This window comes from Chelonoidis abingdonii, chromosome 15 (genome assembly GCF_003597395.2).
Source record: "Chelonoidis abingdonii isolate Lonesome George chromosome 15, CheloAbing_2.0, whole genome shotgun sequence".
Taxonomy (NCBI): Eukaryota; Metazoa; Chordata; order Testudines; family Testudinidae; genus Chelonoidis; species Chelonoidis abingdonii.
This window is the reverse complement of record NC_133783.1, coordinates 2,256,778-2,277,967: the sequence shown is the minus strand read 5'-3', so window position 1 is coordinate 2,277,967 and position 21,190 is coordinate 2,256,778. Positions and strand designations below refer to the sequence as shown.

The following is a 21,190-nucleotide window of genomic DNA, read 5'->3' as shown; positions in this document are numbered from 1 at the left end:
AAGAATTAGGACTATGAATCACTTCACTCATCGCTGAAGTGCAACAACCACAGGGGCGAAAGGGAGCACTTGTTTAACAGTACATAGAAATATTACACAGTAGAGTCCCGTGCGGGACTATTCTTTACTCCTGGCTCCTGTCATTATGGCAGCGGGTCCTGCAGAATCCCAGTCCTGCTGCAGGGCTCTATGACACAACGACATATGGCATGACTACAAACAGAATACCTTCTCAGTGGCAGCTATACAGATATAGGTAGGTCTGGCATTTCTCTTCTTTTTAAAAAAGAGAGAAGTTTCCAGGTGTGCATGTATAACTGATTTTGAAGTAATTCAATTACAGTTCCTAGTCAAGCTAGCTCTCTTAATTTGCTGTTTAATGCATTAAAAAAGTCACATTTTGAATTACTAACAATAAGTGATGGATAATTAATATCAGCATCAAGTACTGTGTGAAGACCAGTCAAAAAAACTTCTATCTTTGTAAAGTTTTGTTTTCCAAGTACTAGACTCATGTTAAGAAGCTTATTGTATCCATTACATAACCACACTTTATTTAAGAATCTATTAATTTTTATACTAAATCGTGAATTACTGTGATATTGCTCTGCTATTCAGAACTACTACTCACTGAGGTATTTGTAAAACGCCTACCAAAGTGATAACTAAAGCACCATAGTAAATTTAGAGAGCTTTACTCTCATTCTCGCTTGAACAAGTAGCATGTGGGGGTTTCTTTAGTTGTAGACATGGCTTAATACTTTTTACTCACCCTGAGGTACTGACATACCAAAGTATCTTTAACTACTTTGCATTTTCATGACAACTCACTTGGGTATCTCTTATCAATCCTCTTTATAGGTCTTTAGCACTAATAATGTGCCTTTTACTTGTATATTACATGATTTTAATAGTCACATACAGGAAGTTTGATTAGCCTATTCTAATCTTTATTCTAATTTAAAGGTTTAATACAGATGCAACTAAACTGAAGAGAGTGAGAAAGATCATTTAACGGGGTTCCACAGCACAAGGCAGTGTCATACAGCTAGATTACAGTGTACTCTTTCAAAATCGTACATTAAGAACATCCCAAGAGATACTGGTCCACAATTGGAGAGTTGCCATTCATACACATCTTGTAAGAATAGAATCAAGGCCATGTACCTGCCATGCTGTTTCTCAATATGCCCTTATTCCTGTCTGGCTCTCAAGTTGCTTTCCACTGCCTTTCCACTCAATCTGTGTGCCTTAGCAGCACAATAAATGTAACCAGAATCCCAGTCACTGAGAGCATGCCACCGCTTTAAAGATCAGGATTCTAGTCGATTCCAATCTACTGCTGGTGCACACAGAGCAGAGATGCAAGAAAAGACAGTGCAGGAAAAAGGGATGAAAACACAAAAGGAGTGGGGATCAGATAAGGATAACGCAATGTAAAGGCGACTTCTCAAATAAAATTGAGAACTGAGAAAAGCAATAGAGAAAGGGAAAATATGAGCATGGGTATGCACAGTTGAAGAAGCATGGAAGACCACTGCTGTACAAGAAAGCAACTTGAACAGCATGATCACATCTCTGTTTAGTTCAGTTAAGATTTAAAAAACATGGCAGTGACACTGTAGTTGAAACTGATATGGCACTTCCATTTTCCACCCCCAACCTTCACTTGTTAAAATCTTTTTAGAAAGTTGCCTTTGGGGCTGGGGTTACCAAAACCCCACCCAAATGCTTCTGAGCCTGAAGGTGCTAAGAAAATCCATTTCATCAGCTCCTATATGGAATGTATGTCCTAGAACTGCTCAGGCTCCCCCGTAAGCACTTTTACAAGGAAGGCAGGAAGTCTGGCAAGAAGTCTGTTTTGGGGCCATGAAAAGTAGCTAGGTGCATTCTGAAAACCACTTACCCTTCACTTTCCAGTTATTACAGGTCGGCGCCTTCATTAACTATCTCACTGCAGTTTTTTCATTTATAGCACCCAAAATGTGCTAGGTACATTAGATGTTCAAGTGACTGTACGGAAAAAAGTCTTGGCAAATCTTATCAAGCACATTCCATACTAATCTTTTAGGACACCCAGATTTTACAGTGATTGCCACATTACAAATAGCTAAGATTGGTCAAAATACTCAGGGACTTAGTTCTTTTTAAGTAATTTCCATCTCCAGCTCAACACTAATCATGAAAGCTTTCAGTCATAAAAGGAGATTTTGAGAACGGAAGAAATAAAAATAGGGAAGGAGTATGCCTCTTAATTACAGTAATTGTAATGTCTCCATAATACTTATACATGTTTGGACATTGGCATTGTGTACTTACATTCAGTGACAAAGAAGTTCAGCATAGTCAGTACAACAGTATGGCCACTGAACATGTAGTCTCCACATGTATGTACTCCAGTGAGTGTCATTCCAAAACCACTCCATATTGCAAATGCTCGCTGAAGTTTTGCCCACACATTGCCATACAACTAAAATTAAAAACAGCAACATTAATATTTAAAAGCCATTGCTAAGAATACTTTTTACTATAGTTCAAAACATGTCTAATAGAAATTCAGTTGCTGCCTAGCACCATGTATATTTAATTCACATACCCGGTTTCCATTTTTAACTTTTACTGCAAATACAGATTATCAGAACAGCCCATGGATTCTATTTTGGCATAACTAGGATCTATAACTATAATTATAGAGATACACAAAGTACCTGTGATAAGTACTTTCTCTAAATTCTGTGGTTTATTTAATTCATAGCTATAAATGATTCACATAATGGAGCTTCCACACATTCTCTTGAGGATTTATTCCACAGCCTAGTGAGTCAGTCAAAAAAGTTTTTCCTGCTATTCAGCCTAAATATTTTTCATAATTTCATCCCTTTATTTTTAGTTATAATCTTACGCCCTACATAAGCCTTCTCTTCTTAGTATTTCCATCCTTCAAATACCTGGCAGCTGTGTGTCATTTTAGCAGGCTAGATGAGGTATAAATATTTAATTTTCAGTCATTCCTCATAAATCGCCTTCAGTCACTCAAATGTATTCCTCTGATGAATCCTCTCATTTGCATAGAGTACTACCCTGGAAGCCCCAAAATGAATGCAGTATTTTAAGTGCTTTCTATCAAAAACCCTATAGATGTGACTACCAAATTAATGATCTTTGATTTGCACGAGTCGGTATTTAACAAGCAGAAGTTTGCAGCTAATTGCATATGTGCTTACGCTATCATTATCCTTATCACAATAATTTTCATCTGAGAAGGTTAAACCAAAATCAGCAACACACACACTTAAGAATATTCCTTTACCTTTCCGGAACACTGCAGATGCTGGCCTGGCACAGAGAGTGAGGTAACAAACATTGTAAAGCAACGCAACAAGAACACTGTCCCCATTAAGCTACACAATCTGCGTAAGAGTATAGACCTGGGAAAATAAAAAGGGATCCAAAAGTCATGCAAGAATTCAAATACTTTTGCACATTTGGTTAAGAAAATTAAGAGAATTATGAGAGATTTACAGCATTCTTCTCTAACTTATCCCCATGACATGATTTTTAATGAGACAGGGATTTCTTGAACTACAACAATTTAGCTTAACACATTATTAGGTTTTATTTCTATTATCTTTCTTTCAAATAGCAATGCTGTTTTATGTACTGGCATCTTACTGAAATACTGACATTTTTGAATGACCTATGTGTCACGGTGAAAGTGACTGACAGATATTCAGACCACTGCATACAAGGATTCAGAAGCCAACATGTCTCTGAATACAGTATTTACACCCACAATTTCTCCATAATAAAGTGACCAAAAGCCAAGTCTCAGGAATGCCAGCCCTCATTTCACAAGCATATAAAAAAAAATGTGATTCTTCATCCATGTCTGCTATGCTCTTGGGGTTTTCCCCTCAGACTGAGGTGACATACTCCTATTCAGCAAAAGGACATATGGATGCTGTATACAAGTGCACTCCAAACAACAAATTCTTCTCCTCTGGAACTACAATCTTAAATGGAGGTCCTACACACAAACAGGTCCTTCAGCCACAAGCTGTCCAATGAACTCTTTAGTGTTGAGATGAAATGTTTCAAAGCACTAACAGAAAATGCACCAATACTAAAATTAATCAGACCCTCCCAAATTTACGATCATTTAATATTGATCTTAAGACGGGCAAGTCAATGATTCCCTTGTTCGGCTCGTGATACAGAACGGAGTAAAGGTGGTTTTTGTCTGCCTTGTCTCTTGGGCACTAGTTAATGTTATGCTTCTCTAGAAGAGAAAAAAAAAAAATCAACTCAAATTGTCAATTCTGACCCAACTACAAAGATATTGTTTATTCTAAGTGTAAGGTGTGTAAAACTATTTTTCTTGGTTCCCTCATTAGAACTAAGTTGCTAGTCATTCAGAGAAGTTTACAAGTTTCTGGAGAAAGCCCTGGAAGAGGACATACTGGAATCCCAGGACTAAAGAGAATAGAACAGAAGAAATGTTGTGGAACTAGTCATGTCTGACATGTCACTCATCTCCCAGTCTCGGGAAATATACACCCAGTTCCTATAAACAGGCTGGTCATTTAGAAATGGTGGACATTCACAGGATGGGACAGAGAGAGATATAGAAGACTGGTTTTCATGGAGTCCCAATTCAACCAGCATTGCAAAACGAAGTGGCAACAACCACCCCGATGGAAGTTAAGTAGCACACAATAGTGGTATCCTCCAGGCACAAATAAAGGAAACGAAGGAATTCTTTATGGGAAGTAGAAGGAAGAATTGTACCACGGCCGCATCGTACCATCTTAATGATGTAAATAACAATCTGTTTAAAGGTAAGTCTTGGCTATAGTTATTATGATGGATTTCAGTCACATTCAATCTTTATTAGGTTGCCTACCTGTGTCTGTGAAGGAGGAGAACCAGAAGCCAAATGTAGCAGAGAATCACACCACACACTTCAGTCATGGCAAAGGCCCACGGTATCCTAGGAACACTGAAGCAGAAGGAAAAAGTTAACCTACATAATAGAGCTAACTTTTATGAATGTGCGTTTTAAATTAGACACTTGAATTAACGGCCTAATTTTCAAAAGGTGTTGAGCACCTGGAGCTCCCACTGAAGTATACTAAAGTATATGGAAGCTGTAGGTGCACCGCACTTTTTGAAAATGAAACCATGTATTTAGGTGACAAAATAAAGATTTAGATGCCTACCAGTGTACAAGTACCTTCACAGGGAGAAAATACCAGGTTCTAAAGAGCTCTTTAACCTATCAGAGAAAGGTGTAACAAGAATTGATCACCGGAAGTTAAAGGCAGAAATTCAAGTTAGAAATTCAGCCCAAATGTATAATAGTGAGTGAGGGTGACTAGCCACTGAAAGAAAATACCAATATAAGTGGTAAATTCTCCATTTTTTAAAATCTTCATATCAAGATGGGATACCTTTCTGGAAGATATGCTTTAGTCAAACAAGTTATTGGGCTCAATGTAGGTATAATTGGGTAAAGTTCTATAGCATATAGTAGGTCTGCTTAGATAATCTAATGGTTCCTTCTGCTCTTAAATATATGAATCTACAGGCACGCAAGTTTGAAAGTTTTGGCCATAGTTTCTTTGGTAATACTATCTTGTATTGCATTCTTCTGAAACTGGTAAAAACTAACACTGAAGATTTCCACAGCACAAAGAACTTTATTTTGACAGACTTAGTAATGCCTTAAGCTCTAGTTCATTTATTTACTCCCCTCACAACCCGTTTTAAAAATGTTTTAGAGGACATTTAAAATGAAATTGATCAAAGGCCAAAACCTATTGTAAAACTGAATGTTTTACATAGATTTCCTACCTAATTTCTTTATTGATCTTAAGGTTTTAGTAGTTTCTTTATAATGAATTTCCAAAACAATATCACTCATCTTGACACATTAACTTACATCATGCATCACTTATATTGTAACTGCAATAAAAAACTAGTCTGTACAAAGTTCTTAAAACACTTCCATTTCAATTTAGTGTTTAAAGCATAGTAAATCTCTTCAACGCAGGATGACAGGAGCATCAAACTCATTCTGTGATAAAGGCTAAATTAAATTTGTAATTAGGGTTCATATGCCAGAACTGTAAGATTAGGACTTAATACACTAACCATGAGGAAAAATACCCATGCCAGCTTTCTCTCAAAACAATGTCCTCTGTAATTTATAAAAGAGGACCTTGTACTGCTTATTGTGCACTCTACTATATTTAAGCACACTGTCAGCTTTTTATTTAATAGATGCTACAAGGTCTCCGCTGCTTTCTTTATAACTTTTTTTTTTTTTTTTTTTTTTTTTTAAGATCAGTGCTAATACTGTTATGCATTTTTACCTGCAGTATTATCAATGTATTCCTGCTTTCGCCCTGACAGACTTTTTGGTATTTCCCCACACTGTTTTCTGCCTCATCCTCCCCTTCCCCATAATATCCACCCAATCTCCTATTTCTCCTGTTCTTTATCTGCTTGATCTCTCCTCCAACCCCCATATACTCAACCCATCAGCACCATTTGTGTTCCTCACTCCTTGCAACCTCATTCTTTTTTTAAAGAAAGGATGCAGCAGCTTCACAGGGAGGATCATTCACTTGGACCACAAATATAAATACGCCCTGGGTATGGGTGACTAGGTTTTCAAGCCCTGACTTGAGTAACAAAAGATCATAATTGATGGTAATGGGAGTTTTGCTCAAAGATAGCAGGTTAAACATAGCTCTGATTAATTTAACAGTTTACTTGGAAGTTCATTATTTTCAAAGCATTCAACATTTATTAGTTGGGGTGGAGCATGGTGTGTAGTGCATAGTTAGAACCACTGCTCTTCAATTCACCTCTTCCTCTTTTCCTAGTGTTAGGAAGTTCACATTTATAGCACTAATAGAATGTATTTGGTATAGTTTTCTGAGATCTAAAATTTAGATATATACTAGGATTTTCAGAGAAGCTTAAGTGAGTTAGGTGTCCAATTCCCACTGAATTTCAACAGGAATTAGGCAGCTAAATCCTTTAACGCCTTTGAAAATTGCAGTCAAGATGTATGCAACGGGAGAGAAATATTAGAAAAAGTTCATTTCTGTCTTAATGCATTCTTACACAAGTCCTCACTCAGATGGCACGGTCTTGAGTACGATGTTTATATACCTAGAGAAGATAGGAGGGACACACCTATTACTTGCAAAAACGTAATCACTTGGAAAGGCTAGAGAAGCCTAAAATGCCTAGAAATCTCAAAGCTATTCCAGAGTCCTTGCATGATCAAACTTTTTCGTATAGGTTTTAATTTAACATTTAGTAAATCATTATTTTGCACTTATAATACATTGTATATTTACATTAATGAAACATCACCCCCCCCCCCACGAGATAGGTAAACTGAAGCTTAGAAGCTAAGCAACTTTTTCAAAGTCACAATCAGTGAGCAGAGCATAAAATAAAACCTAAGAATACTACCAGTCCCCTGCTTCAGTAGAGAATATGCTTTTAAAATGTGATATTTTCTTGTTATTTTACAAGCACTTATATAGCATTAAGTATGTTTTGTAACATACAAGGATTACAGTCCTTTGCTGTAGTATTGTGTTGGAAAATGGGGAGGGTAGAACAGTTTGCATAGCTGGTAAACATCTACCACAATCCCATTTATATCTCCACAGCAAAAGACTCCGGGCGCTAAAAAGAGCCATGTAGATATTCAAGACTCAGGCTCTGAAGGGCAGGGAAAGGAGTGGGTTTCAGAGACTGACCCCAAACATTTACACAACTATTCTTAGTACCGTAATGCAAGCCCACATCTGCAGACCCAGATTCTAGGATGAACTGCCACGTTGTTAGGGGTTTGTTTGGGGATTTTATTTTTTTCGGAGGAGGGTGAGGAGGCGGGTCATGTAGACATACCCCAAGAGTACTGACTGAAGAATCAGAAAAAGGTAGAAAGCTAACGGTAAGCTATTGCTGGCTGCAGAGAGGCCACAAATTTTTTCAGTTTCTGTCCTCTTAGTGCCTCATCTGTTGTATATATCAATGAACTGCTGAGAAGCTACAAAGCATTTTTAAAATTAAGTTAGAATTATTGTGCATGAATTTCTTTAGCCTTGTTTGTCGAAGTTCCTTTCCCAGAAAGCTGGTACTGCCAGTAATTTGCACTTTGCAATAACAGATTTCAGCTGAAACTGTTTCTCTATCACATGTCCCCTTTGCTACACAAAAGGTAAACACTGGCTCTGTTGTAATCCTATGACAATGTTTTGGTTGTTTCTGCTAACATTCTCCACCAAAGCCCCTCCCAACGCTGATTACAGCGCTTCTGTCCTGGGAACAGACTCTAGTATCCAGCCTTGTCATGACTGTCATTCTTCCTTCTTCCACCACTCTCTTTGCTCCTCACTTGCTGAGTAATGTCTAAATTAATGACAGGCTGTGCAGCCTTTATTCACGTGATTAGACTTTGATGAGACGACCTGTGAAGCAGAGACTTTAATGAATAAAGGCTGCAAGACTGAGCCTTTCCTGATACATGTCATGTCTTATTTCTGTGCACTTTATAGTAAGTCTGTAGTACAATGTGTGAGAACTACTTGGAATGGAGCAGTTATTCCACATTAAACTCACATGGTTGAGCAGAAACTAAGTAGCTCTTGCAGTTGCTTTCTCTGGATTTAAAGGAAACATTTATAGCATGGCTGTCACTCCCCTATTATTAAGGCTGCGAGTTTGTCATGGAAGTCACAGATTCTATGACTTTCCGTGACCTCCATGACTTCTGCAGCAGCCAGTGCGCCTGGCTCAGAAGCAGCTCAGGGAGCCCTTGTGCCAGGGGCACTGGCCACTGCTGGGGCAGTCTCCGACTACCACGCCCCCATCCCCCGCAGCAGAGTTTGGATGTAGGAGGGGCTCGGGACACTGGACAAGGTGAGGCAGGCTCTGGGCGGTGCTTACTTGGAAGGGGCTCCCCAGAAGTGGCAACACCCCCCCCTCACTCAGCTGCTAGGCAGAGGCATGGCCAGGCAGCTCTGTGGGCTGCCTTCACCTGGAGTGCTGGCTTTGCAGCTCCCATTGGCCAAGAATCTCGGCCAATGGGAGCTGCAGGAACAGTGCCTACAGCAGAGGCAGTGTGCAGAGCTGAGCGGGGGGGGGGGGGGGGTGTTGCCGCTTCCAGGGAGGCCCCCCAGGTAAGTGCCATCCAGAGTCTGCCTCACCCTGTCACTGCATCCCAACCCCTCCCCCCACCATCAAGCACCAGTGAGGGTCCTGGGCTGTGCACTGCAGCCCCCTCCCCAAAGCAGCCAGGCCACCCTTCACCAGCACCTGCAGGCCCCTAGGGACCGCTCTCCCTCTCTCAATTTTATTCACTGGTATTTTTAATAAAAAGTCATGGACAGGTCATGGGTTGTGAATTTTTGTGTACTCCCATGACCTGTCTGTAACTTTTACTAAAAATACCCATGACTAAAATGTAGCCTTGCCTATAATTAATGGCTCTCCCACTAGCACTCAGTCTACCAAGTATTACAGATAATCAAGTATAACAAACCCCTCTATCCATCTACTCCAAACATTCAGCCATAATGGGGATGTTGGGGCTATTAGGAGTATTGAGAGAAATAAAAATTAATAAGCCTTCTCTAAAAACTTCCTATACTATTCAAAACAAGTGGGCCTTTACGGTAGTACTCATGTTTAGGAAATGCGTGGGCTTACTTACCACAGCCATTTACCAAATGCAGACACATCCAGGCATAGAGCATTATATCTCTTGGCTAAAGGTGGAAAATGTATGACAGCTGATTGCTACAGTATGTTAATGGAACTCCAGTTAGTGACTTCTACATCAGCAAATCTGACATTCCTCATTACATCTAGCTGAACAGTCAGCCACAAACAAAATAATTTCCAATGTAAACAAATCTCTTTGAGACTTCCCTCAGCTTCTTTCAAATTCCCAGTCTAATTGTATTATTATACACGTCTACCCCGATATAACACGACACAATAGAACATGAATTTGGATACAACACAGTAAAGCAGTGCTCCAGGTGGGTGGGGCTGCCCACTCCAGCGGATTAAAGTAAGTTCGATATAATGTGGTTTCACCTATAACCAAGTAAGATTTTTTGGCTCCTGAGGACAGCGTTATATTGGGGTAGAGGTGAACTTCATTATTCGGAAGTACCCCAGTCTCTACCTAGTGATAAAGGGGAGTAAAAACCATTTTGTTTAAACTGGTATAGGACAAAGGAAGTTGGAGAAATAAATTGTATATTAGCAACACAGTTTAAGCACTTTAGCTATCACAACTCTCTATTTGGTCTTTACTGATAGCAGATGAAGAGATGGATTCCTCCACGTTTGCAGTTTGTAAGTCTTTAGTCTCCAGTTTTAACTACAAACTTTATCCAGTTCAAAGGGTGACTGAGAATAAAAGATTATTACTTGGTTACAATAAAGCTTTTTCTACTACAGTTGCTCAGTTTCGCAGGAAGCAGTTCAGTTTCTTCATACCCAGGAAGAAAAAAGTGAGCTCTTAGTATTAAATACAAATAAACTGATCGCGGAATTAGCACTTATACTGTTTTATTTCTCCAGCATGCCAGTTCATCAGTTGTCAAGGGCTGTCACATCATTATTCAGCATACTATACACATTGCATAGTTACTTCACAGATTATCACAAAGTGACAGAAGATTGCATGGAAGAAAATATTTTAAAAGGCAAAGTGGTGCACTAAAGTAAATTGCAAAAAGTGGTTGTAATCTTGTTCAAGTGCCGCATGCCTCAAAGAACGAGATTCAAAGAGCAAATTCTGCAATTCTGAAAAATGAGTTGCACATATACTGAATGATATCAACTTGTTATCTGTGTCCCTAGAATACTGATAATATTTGGCCAAACCTATTTAAAGAGATTTAAAACAAAAAAAAAAAAACTCATCACAAAGGCTCGTCAGTCCATCCCACAATCCATATCACTGTGTTCCAGTAAAACCCACAATATGCTGATACTGTTCAAACACAAAGAAATATACAATTCCTATCTCACAGCATTTACAGTCTAAAATACAATCTCTTCTACTACCCCAGTTCAGTGCCTTGCTTCTTCTGTAAACTCTTGCTCTGCTCCCAACTCTGCAACACGAATTTGTCATCAAATGCAATTAATTTACAGTCCTGTTTGGTGAAGCACCAGCACAAACTAAATTAAACATTACAGCTAGTACACAGAATGGCAGAAAAGGCAGCACGTCAGTAAAAAGCAACACAATAAGTCACCTGAAAGTGAAGCATCCCAAAGGGAATAGGTTTTTAAAACATGACCAAAACAGCACTCAGGTAGGAGATCTTATACCTCAGGTTAATGGAAGCACTATCTGCCATATAAATTACAACAACTAGTGTCACTTATGAGATTTCAATGAACATGTGAGAAGGGAGTTATGATTCTTTAAAATCAATTTACTTGGAGCGTGGGAGGAAGGGACAGTCAAGTCAGGTAGTGTACACACCTTTTAAGTAACCATTTAGCTAAGGAAGGAAAACTGCTGTGATTAGTTCTACTTTAAAATCCAACTATATACTAGTAACAGCGGCACTTTAAGTCAACTGCTCAATTTCTTTCTTCACAAAAGCCTTTTAAAATTATATTTCTTTAATCTCTTGGGAATAGGAGTACATTACAATCTAGACCGTGGGTGAATACATTCAGAAATGTGATATCCCAATGCGAGGTGTTAGATATTGAAAGATTATGAAAAATATTGAAATTCAAATTATCATCTATAAAGGTGCAAGAATTTTGTGATTTAACACCATCATTCTGTTTCTGAACAAGTACTTACCTGTCTAGAAATATGTCTGGTAGCGGTGGATATGTCTGCATGTCAGGTACGCGCTCATGTACTATAACCATGACAAAAGATGTAAAGCCAAACACTATGAAAACATATATACAACTTAAGACTGTTTTCCAGTACTCAGGGTCCAGTCTTCGCATAGGATGTTTGTTTTTCCCATTTGCGTATTGATACTGATCGGCATTCAGGTCAGTGACTGGTCCACAGTCCCGTGGTACTTCACCATTACAAAACCAATCCGTACCTTGAAGGGAGCCAACAGTAGAAGACATTGTGCCAATGGGACTATCGCTGTTGTAACCCAACTCTTCTAAAACCTCAATATGCTGTTTCTGCAATTTGCGTATCGACAACATTAGTCTTTTGATATCCCCCAGGACTTTGATTTCCAAAGGAGGAGATCGCAAATCAAATTCAGTCAGTGTCAATAATGTAATTCCATCCAGCCTGTGTCTATTGCACAAAATGTCCACATACTCGCAGAAGCCTTCTTCCTTTAGCCATTTGGCTACGTTCTTAGTAGTCCAACGTCGGATGCAAAGCTGGTTGTTGCCTGCCATTGTCTTACTCTTTACCTGCCAAAAAAACACATTAATTATATACTGCAGAGAGATAAGGCTCAAAATGTCCAAAAAAATATTCCCAAAGAATTAATGTACACACATTAACCATACTGTGTGCTCATAATGACTTGAATAAGAAAATATATTAAAATTATTTCCCCTTAGTATTAAGATGTAGATCCAGTATTAAATGAATAGTAAAAGTCTAACACTTATTTAGAATTCCTTTATAATAGTCACTGATCCAATTTACTATTTTGGATTCTTAAGGATTTTTTAGATTTCCTGAATCCTTGAGGTATTTTGTAGAATTCTAGCTATTCAAAAAAGTTAACTAAAAATCTCAAACAGAATAGACTATACTGAGCTACTGCTAACCAGAACATAATTGTTCTTTAATCACATTCCTTTATCCATTCTGTTTTCTAAAGCATAATTTAGTTCTTCCATAAGGGTATCACTAGGTTTGGTTTGTTCTCCAATGACAAAACCTTTTCTGTTTAGATACAGATTTCATCACTGCACTCTTCTGCAGTGTGCAATTCGCAAGCCAGGTAAAAACATAGGCAGACACCATGAAAACTTCCCGATGCAACTTTACCATCGACTCTTCAGTCCTGACCTATAATACACTGCTATTTCAGACCTAATCTCTCCCCTTAAGACAGTGCTGTGTCTCGTCATGTTCTGCTTGTGATGTATAGAAATAGAAAATAGGATGAGATCAGCTGGTTTTAACGTATGCCCTTTTTAGAGTTGAACATAGATATCCTAAAATATATACTACTGTTAACCCACTGCACTATCTAAGCTACTTTTCTTTTTCATTGTCTGCTACCTACTCCCTATAATTCAGAGTTCCCCCAGTGCCTGACATCACTGATTGAGATCCACTCCAGCTCAGTTTCCCCACAGAGATTCCAGAGCACTCCTATTCCACAATATTGTTCCTTGATATTTACTCCTCTCCCTTAAACCTGATTGAAAGAGTAGTCTGATTTCAACATTTTATGGATCAGGAATCGGTATTTTTCCCTGCTGGCAACACAACATCCTGTTCAGAAAACTATCTACTGTCCAGCTATGAACTGTCATTTCCAAGAAAAAAAACACAATCCTTGGAGCCTCCTGTTGCAACAAAAGGAGAGCTTCTGCATCAACATATTTCACTGTTTCATGACAAGATATGTACTGTAATTATATAAGGCATAAGAGCAACAAGGAGAAGGTTAAATACCTATAATGCCTCATGCTAATATTCTGCATGTTTAGAGTGTAAGCCTATTTTAATTTATCCATTTTAACTACAGTAACATCAAAGTGACAGATACTTCAAATTGTTTTACATTGCTGTCACAATCTTTTAACCTGTATTTTACTGTGAAACAAGCATTGCATCTAGCTCCAAAAGAATCCAAATCTTCTTTTAAAATATGATGCAATACTAGCGTCAATGATATTACATAAAAGAAAATAAGATTTATGCTGTTGGGAAAATTTCCAGTATTCCCAGACATCTTTTTGGACTGTGGAATATTATTCCAAGGAAGAGGTAGATGTCCCAATACTTCAGCTAACAATTTAAAAAAAAACAACACTGCCACCACCACACACACGGGGAAAAAAAAGCTTATCAAAGACTTAAGAACTCTCAGAATTAGTACCATGCCCTTTTCATCTCAGAGCACACTTATACAAACCCCTCTAATGCAAAGTGTACACATACTACACAGTCCAATGCTGAACAAAACAGAAGTAACAGGTGCCATTAATGAGTAAGCAAGATCTGTAAAAGTGGGGAAATTAATTTGAATAACTCAGTCATGGAGAAATTTAAGAGATATATATTAAGCTACATGAATATATATTAATAGTAATACAACCATATGACCAGAATGACCATTCTTTCACCAAGTGTAGCATCTGAAATTACTCATGTGTTAGGTTGCAAGTTGACAGTATCTCTAACGCAAAAGTTTAATATCACAAATAAAACGCTGTATATAGAGCTAATACTTACACAAACCTTATTAAAAACATTAATTCAAACGATGGCCAAGGCATCCATAATGCATTGCTGGAAGAGTTTTTGCCATGCAATTTGACTCCCTATATGCAGGGGTAGAACAATGGGATTTATGCACTGTATACCTTTTCTATACCATTTTGAAGACTGATATCACCGAATAATGAAGCTGATCTGCATATTGATTAATTCAAACAGGTGAGCTATGATTCTGCTTTCCTTTATCAGCGGTAGATGTGTTAGTTTATCTGATGTTCTTAAACCTACAATTTTTTACAGTAAGAGCTAACTTTACACAGCCTAATGTACATATAACTTTTTCAAATTTAAACTTGAGTAAAGTTATATACAAAGGTCGTTGTAAAAAGGAATCATTCCAGTTGCTGACAGTTGCCTTACTGCCTTTGTTCAGTATAAAAGAGTTGTAATATTTTCCATTCAAAATAACCTTACTTTTTCTATTCAATACACAACTACGAGCAGTAGGCTGCATTATTCGGATCACTAATTTCAAATGAACTATTACAGGATTTTTTGTTTTGAACCAAAGCATCTTGCCTTAACACCTACAAATTGTTTTTCTGTGCTTCTGCTTTTTCCTGCTCAGAAACAGTCGCAACACAAGGGAAGGAAAAAAAAAAAAAAGACTGAAGTAGCTGCTTCCTATATCTGTTGTAATGGATACTGTACACTGGCAAAGAAACAGTAAATTTAGACTCACCAAGAATTCACCCAAAAATCCACTGACTTTCCTTATCACAAAGCAATTCCTCAGGATGAACTCAGAAAATTTTGCAGAATCCCAGAGAACTCAGTTAACATTTTTTATCAAGAATTGTAACACTAGACAGACCTCTCCCTCTGACACTGCAGGGCAAATATCACCCCTCAAACTCCATGTAATAAGAGTGATTTAATAATGCTGAGCAAGCACATGCCAATACATCAAAGGGTCAGTACTGGCAAGGTTGTACTTCGGAAAGGTCTACATCTAAAGCACGATGCAACTGAGAGGAGCTGCTTACTAACTTCAAATGCGTAGGAGGAGGAGGGAAAACTGAGGTAGGGCACAGGTAGATTTAAAAAACGATAAGAGAAACAAACCCTTATGATGTGGAATAATTCTTTTTCCCCCCTACAGCTTTTACCAGTTTCAACAGTTGCAAGTTCATTTTGGTTCAGTTATCTTTCCCGGTTTGTTTGAAATAAAAAGGCTCCTTCCCCTCTTTGTATGTATAATTCACATAAAGCCATTTTAACCTGAACAATAAAAATAATTCTGCTCATGTAATATAACCTGTGTATTAAACAAATTAAGTAATATGTGTAGTTAATGAATTCAACTAGTTGAATTCATTTAAGTAATTCACTGAAAGTTAATAAGTCGATTGCATGTTAAAAAGCAATCTCTTCCAATCTATGAATAAAAATTACGTGCAAGAGAATGAGCTCTACTAGTTCTAAAGTCTTGACGGAATAGCAACCAGAAAAAAAATCTATTCAATTCATTAACTACACATAGTACTTCATCTGTATAACACATTGATTTTAAATGCAAATCATGTATTGATAAACTCTCTTATATGCCCAGCACACTTACTTTTAGTTTAAAACTTTTATATTAGTTATTTCTGTAGATTTTTAATTTAACTCCAAATTCCACACAGATTGACACAAATGATGAGTAAAAAACCACAAGTAAATAAGAAATGCATCATACACCATTTTCTAACAAAAATGTAAAAAAAATCTGAATAAATTTAAAAGCAACTCTATTGCTTAAATAAATGTGTTGAGATATAGCCTATCCTCCTAGTTAGCATAAAGTACCAGCAAATTTAGCGTAAAGGCTTTTTTAGTCGCAAATCAACATATTTTAATGGCTACCAAGCAACGAGACTAAAAAAATACAAATGCAAGACAAGATTAATATCAGTGATTTAAATCATTATTAAAATTGATTATTTAAATCTAGCCTGTAAAGCTCAAACTCTACTTTAACCCACTCCCATTAATTTTCATACTTTTATTCCTCTCAAAATAGCAGTTTCTTCATATTCTGATCCATCTGAGCGTTAAATTAACAAGTAACATTTTAAAGTTATTGCAAATATGGAATGATTGTATACGTAAGTATAGTGTAAAAATTAATCCAGGAAAAGCTCCTTGCCCTGATGGACATGGTACTAAAATGCAGTTAAAGTAAGGCAGACTTTCAACTTCTGTCTACAGGAACAGTTGGGAAGCAAACTTTTGAAACTGAAAATTTTAGGATTTTCTCTATTACCCATCACCATGTTATTTGTGTGCTCCCCAAAAAAATAAAGTTTGCATGATGTAATTCCTGAAGGAATTAATGAGTCTTTTACTCTTCTCCCTCACTGGTAGGAAACAGCTCTGACTGAGAATATACATGGACGTGCTGGCTTTCCTTCTCTCATTATCCCTTCTTTCCTCCTCTATAGTAGATAGTACTCTTCTAATTAATAGGGAATTCTTCAAGGGAACTCCTTAACAGATTGGCTAGACTATAGGAGGCATCTAAAGAAATTTCTGTTGTTTAACTGCACAGAATATGGATCTCCTTGGCAACCCCGCCCAAAACAAAAAATGAATCTATTGAGTGTTACCATTCTGTGAAAATACACAGTTGTCTTTCACTCCAATACTTTGACCCCTCAAACCACAAATATCCACGGTTCACTTAAAAAGCAAAGTTTCTGTATGAAACAGACCATAACCAGCTTTGTTAAACGTAAGTAAATATGCACTTATTTAGCAAAACAAAATATACAAAATTACAGTATCCTTGATTATCCAAAGTTAGTAACATGACAGAAGTGCTGTGCTTTTGGAATTACCAGTAGTCAGCCATGAAAACAGACCTGGGCTCCTAACTTCCCAAATGTAAGCATTCACAGGACTTCATAACTCTCAAACTAAAGGTTCTGTGGAAAGGTGAACAATAAAATCACTGGTGCCAGGTAACAAGCAGCATGGGTATTATAGGATCAAAGACTGTTGCTGACTGGAGTAGGATGGGCATTACCGTTTTAAATGCTGCCTGCATCCATTTTTTCCCCCCCATTCCTCACTTCAAAAGTGAAACAACTATATCTGGTTCCCCCCTTTGAACTTGGGTCTGAGTACTCTGGTAGCTAAACACCCTTAGACAGCAACAGAAGTGGTGGTGTCTAAGCCATGAACACACAATAGGGAACAATAGGAATGTGAACCTATCCTGACTACAGTAGGAAGTCGACCTTCATACACCAGTTAGTAGTACCACGCTTGAAGCATGGAGAGCTAGTTACATAGTACTGCCTTTATTTTAGAAGGACTTTTTCCCCCAAGGTGCTCTGCATGTAACTTGCAACACAGGTTGCTCTTATAAGCTTTTCTTTAACAGAATAGTACTGTGAAGTTCTCAAACTATATAAAGCAAATAAAGCTCTCATGATAATGCAGTATTTTGTCTTCGAAGAATGTTCATTAATGCATTGAGCTGACCCTGACTTTGCTTTCAAAATATCACCACGTACGGTATATTGCAAAATCCAAAGTTATTGTGCTTGCACAGTCAATCACCGATTTTAAATTTTTCAAGCAATATGTGCGATTGTATGTATGAGTATGATCAAGAATATGGTGGGGGACACAAACTGGAAAGGGGAAATATTTTAAGTTAGACTCTTATTTTCTTAACAAAACCTTGCTTTTATACAGTTGCTACAAAAATGCTGATCTGACAGCTAGTGGCATGGTCAGCAACACTTAGGGCTTGGCTACACTCATACTTTACAGCGCTGCAACTTTGCGCTCAGGGGTGTGAACCCCCCCCCCCCCGAGCGCTGCAAGATACACCACTGTAAAGCGTCAGTGTAATCACGGCGGCAGTGCTGGGAGCATGGCTCCCAGTGCTGCACGCTACACCCGTAAAGGATGTGGTTTACGTGCAGCACTGGGAGAGCTCTCTCTCAGCGCTGCCGCTCTGATCACACTCACACTTCAAAGCGCTGCCGCTGCAGCGCTTTGAAATTCCAAGTGTAGCCATACCCTCAGTCTTAGGTTATGCTAAGCAAGCACTACTTTATGAAGAAAAGCTAAGTGATCTTGTATTTAACATAGCACACCCTGTGCCCTAGATTTTGAACTGGAAAACAGAAATTGCCTCTCTTGCACTCCTCTTCAAGTAGTTGCAGTAATGAAAATAAATGAGTGTTCAATAGATTTTACTTCTTAAACTACATGATGTTTTATATGAGATTTATACTGCTAATTCCAAAGTTCAATTATGTTTAAAGGGAGCCTCTTTAGTTTGTAATGTCTGCACATAAAATGGAGAAAGTATTAAAAAATTACTCAAAGCTATGTAAATTGGCTTCGCAACCAGCAGAAAGTGATTATGTTTTGCAGTGAGCTGAACAGTACACCAACTGCTACTTTATTCTTACACATTGTTAAATCTCATTTGAACACTGAAATGCTTGACCTCTAGCGTAGTAACCAAAAACGCAAACACTTTTCATTCACAGTTATAACTTGAGGCACAAGCAGTGACAAAGGATTTTGAAACCAACTGATTAAGTACCCTACTTCCCATGCCACAGAGTGTAACTTACACGTTTGAATGTTATTGCACCATTCTATTAATATTTGTATAACACTTAGAAATCTGAAGCACTATGTAAGTGCCAAGTATTTATTTTCTTACTTAAATTTTTACATAGCAAGTGGAGAAAAGTTACAGAAGGGTAGCTAACTGCTGTTCCTTGAGATGTGTTGCACATGTCCATTCCACTGTAGGAGTCTGAGTGCCTCATGCACAATTGTTGGAGATTTTAACCTCAGCAGCATTGTGGAGGCAGCATGGGCACCCTCCAGCAGAGGTGAAAGTAAGCCGGTAGTACGGTACGGCGTTCCGGCAAGAGCCAGTATGCCATGCCGGACCACACCAGCTTCCGCGGCTGGGATTAACAGGGCTCTGGGCTCTCCGCAGTGGCGGGGAGCTCCAAGCCCTTTAAATCCCGGCCCCAGCCCAGCAAGGCTCGGGGCTCCTGCAGCCTCCCAGCTGGAGCTATTACAAAGATAACGGATCTAGACCGTTCTCAGTGGTAGCAGATGACAGAACATGGAGTAATGGTCTCAAGTTGCAGTGGGGGAGGTTTAGATTGGATATTAGGAAAAACTTTCACTAGGAGGGTGGTGAAGCACTGGAATGGGTTACCTGGGGAGGTGGTGGAATCTCCAACCTTAGAGGTTTTTAGGGTCAGACTTGACAAAGCCCTGGCTGGGATGATTTTGTTGGGGACTGGTTCTGCTTTGAGCAGGGGGCTGGACTAGATGACCTCGTGAGGTCCTTTCCAACCCTGATATTCTATGATTTAACTATTTTAGTTAAAAACAATTTTAACAAAAACAAACCTGATTTTAAAAAACTTGTATGTTTAACTAAATTCAAAAATTCATATGCTTATTTTGTTAAATATTATGTTTGGTGTTGAAGAAAAAAAATCCAGAATATGTAACACTGTTGTTTTAGTTAAATAAAAATTTAAATGCCTGTTGATGACGTTCTCCTCCTAATACAGCATGGCAAGAAAATCCTCCAAATATTAACGATTAACCTGTTGAATTTGGAGATAGTTCACCTCCTAATGACTTCATAAATATCTGCTTCAATTACCTTTGGTAAATGAAATAACCAATCATTCATTTTCTGATATAGCTGTAAATCTAATCTGAAAAGTTTTAAAAATAAATCACTGTTTAAAAATGAATAGTGTGTACATTCTAAAAATGAAACCTACATCCATCTCTGAGTTGTGAAGAATATGTATTAAGGTTATAACAACCAACAAAAATGCACTTTTATGTAGAAATCCATAATTAAACTGAGTCTCTCTCACTAGTGATTTAAATCATGATTTAACTCAAATCCACCCTGCTTATTATACTTATTAAAATAAAAAGGAGAAGGAAGAGATACTATGCACATGACTTACAAGTAGTGTATTACTAAACACTGACATTGCGTAGGTGCCCAGAAACTTGAGCATCTGTCACACTAGTGCTGTACACCACACACACATGACTGACACTTCACAATTATACCAGAAGGATTAGAAGTATTAGGTTTCCACATTTGTTTTATTATATTAACCACTGAAAGGCTATCAAAAATAACAGGGAACCTTTCCCACACGTAAGTACAAAATAAAGTATTGTCATAAACAGATAGTTAAGGGTTAATGCCTCTTATCTGTAAAGGATTAAGAAGCTCAGTAAACCTGGCTGACATCTGACCAGAGGACCAATAAGGGGACAAGATACTTTCAAATCTTGGTGGGGAGAAGTCTTTTGTTTGTGCTCTTTGTTTTGGGGGTTGTTCGTTCTTGGGACTAAGAGGGACTGGACATCAATCCATGTTCTCCAAATCTTTCTGAACAAGTCTCTCATATTTCACACTTGTAAGTAACATCCAGGCAAAGTGTATTAGTTTATCTTTGTTTTCTCAACTTGTGAATTTTACCTTTGCTAGAGGGAGGTATCCCTATTTTGTTGTAACTTTGAACCTAAGGCTAGAGAGGGTTCCTCTGGGCTCTTTGAATCTGATTACCCTGTAAAGTTATTTTCCATCCTGATTTTATAGAGATGATTTTTACATTTTCTTTTTAATAAAATCCTTCTTTTAAGAACCTGACTGATTTTTCC

At 38.0% G+C, this 21,190-nt stretch overlaps 1 protein-coding gene across 1 annotated transcript in view; it reads right to left on the bottom strand.

Moving 5' to 3' along the window:
• SAMD8 (sterile alpha motif domain containing 8) overlaps window positions 1-21,190 on the bottom strand; it is a 30,812-nt gene that overhangs the window by 6,793 nt on the left and 2,829 nt on the right. Inside the window, exons 2-5 of the mRNA XM_032796206.2 lie at window positions 11,873-12,462; window positions 4,904-4,999; window positions 3,311-3,428; window positions 2,320-2,470 (exon numbers count right to left, since the gene is read on the bottom strand). Coding sequence (XP_032652097.1) covers window positions 2,320-2,470; window positions 3,311-3,428; window positions 4,904-4,999; window positions 11,873-12,447 — 940 coding nt within the window. The 5' untranslated portion in view covers window positions 12,448-12,462. The remainder of the gene's footprint in view (window positions 1-2,319; window positions 2,471-3,310; window positions 3,429-4,903; window positions 5,000-11,872; window positions 12,463-21,190) is intronic.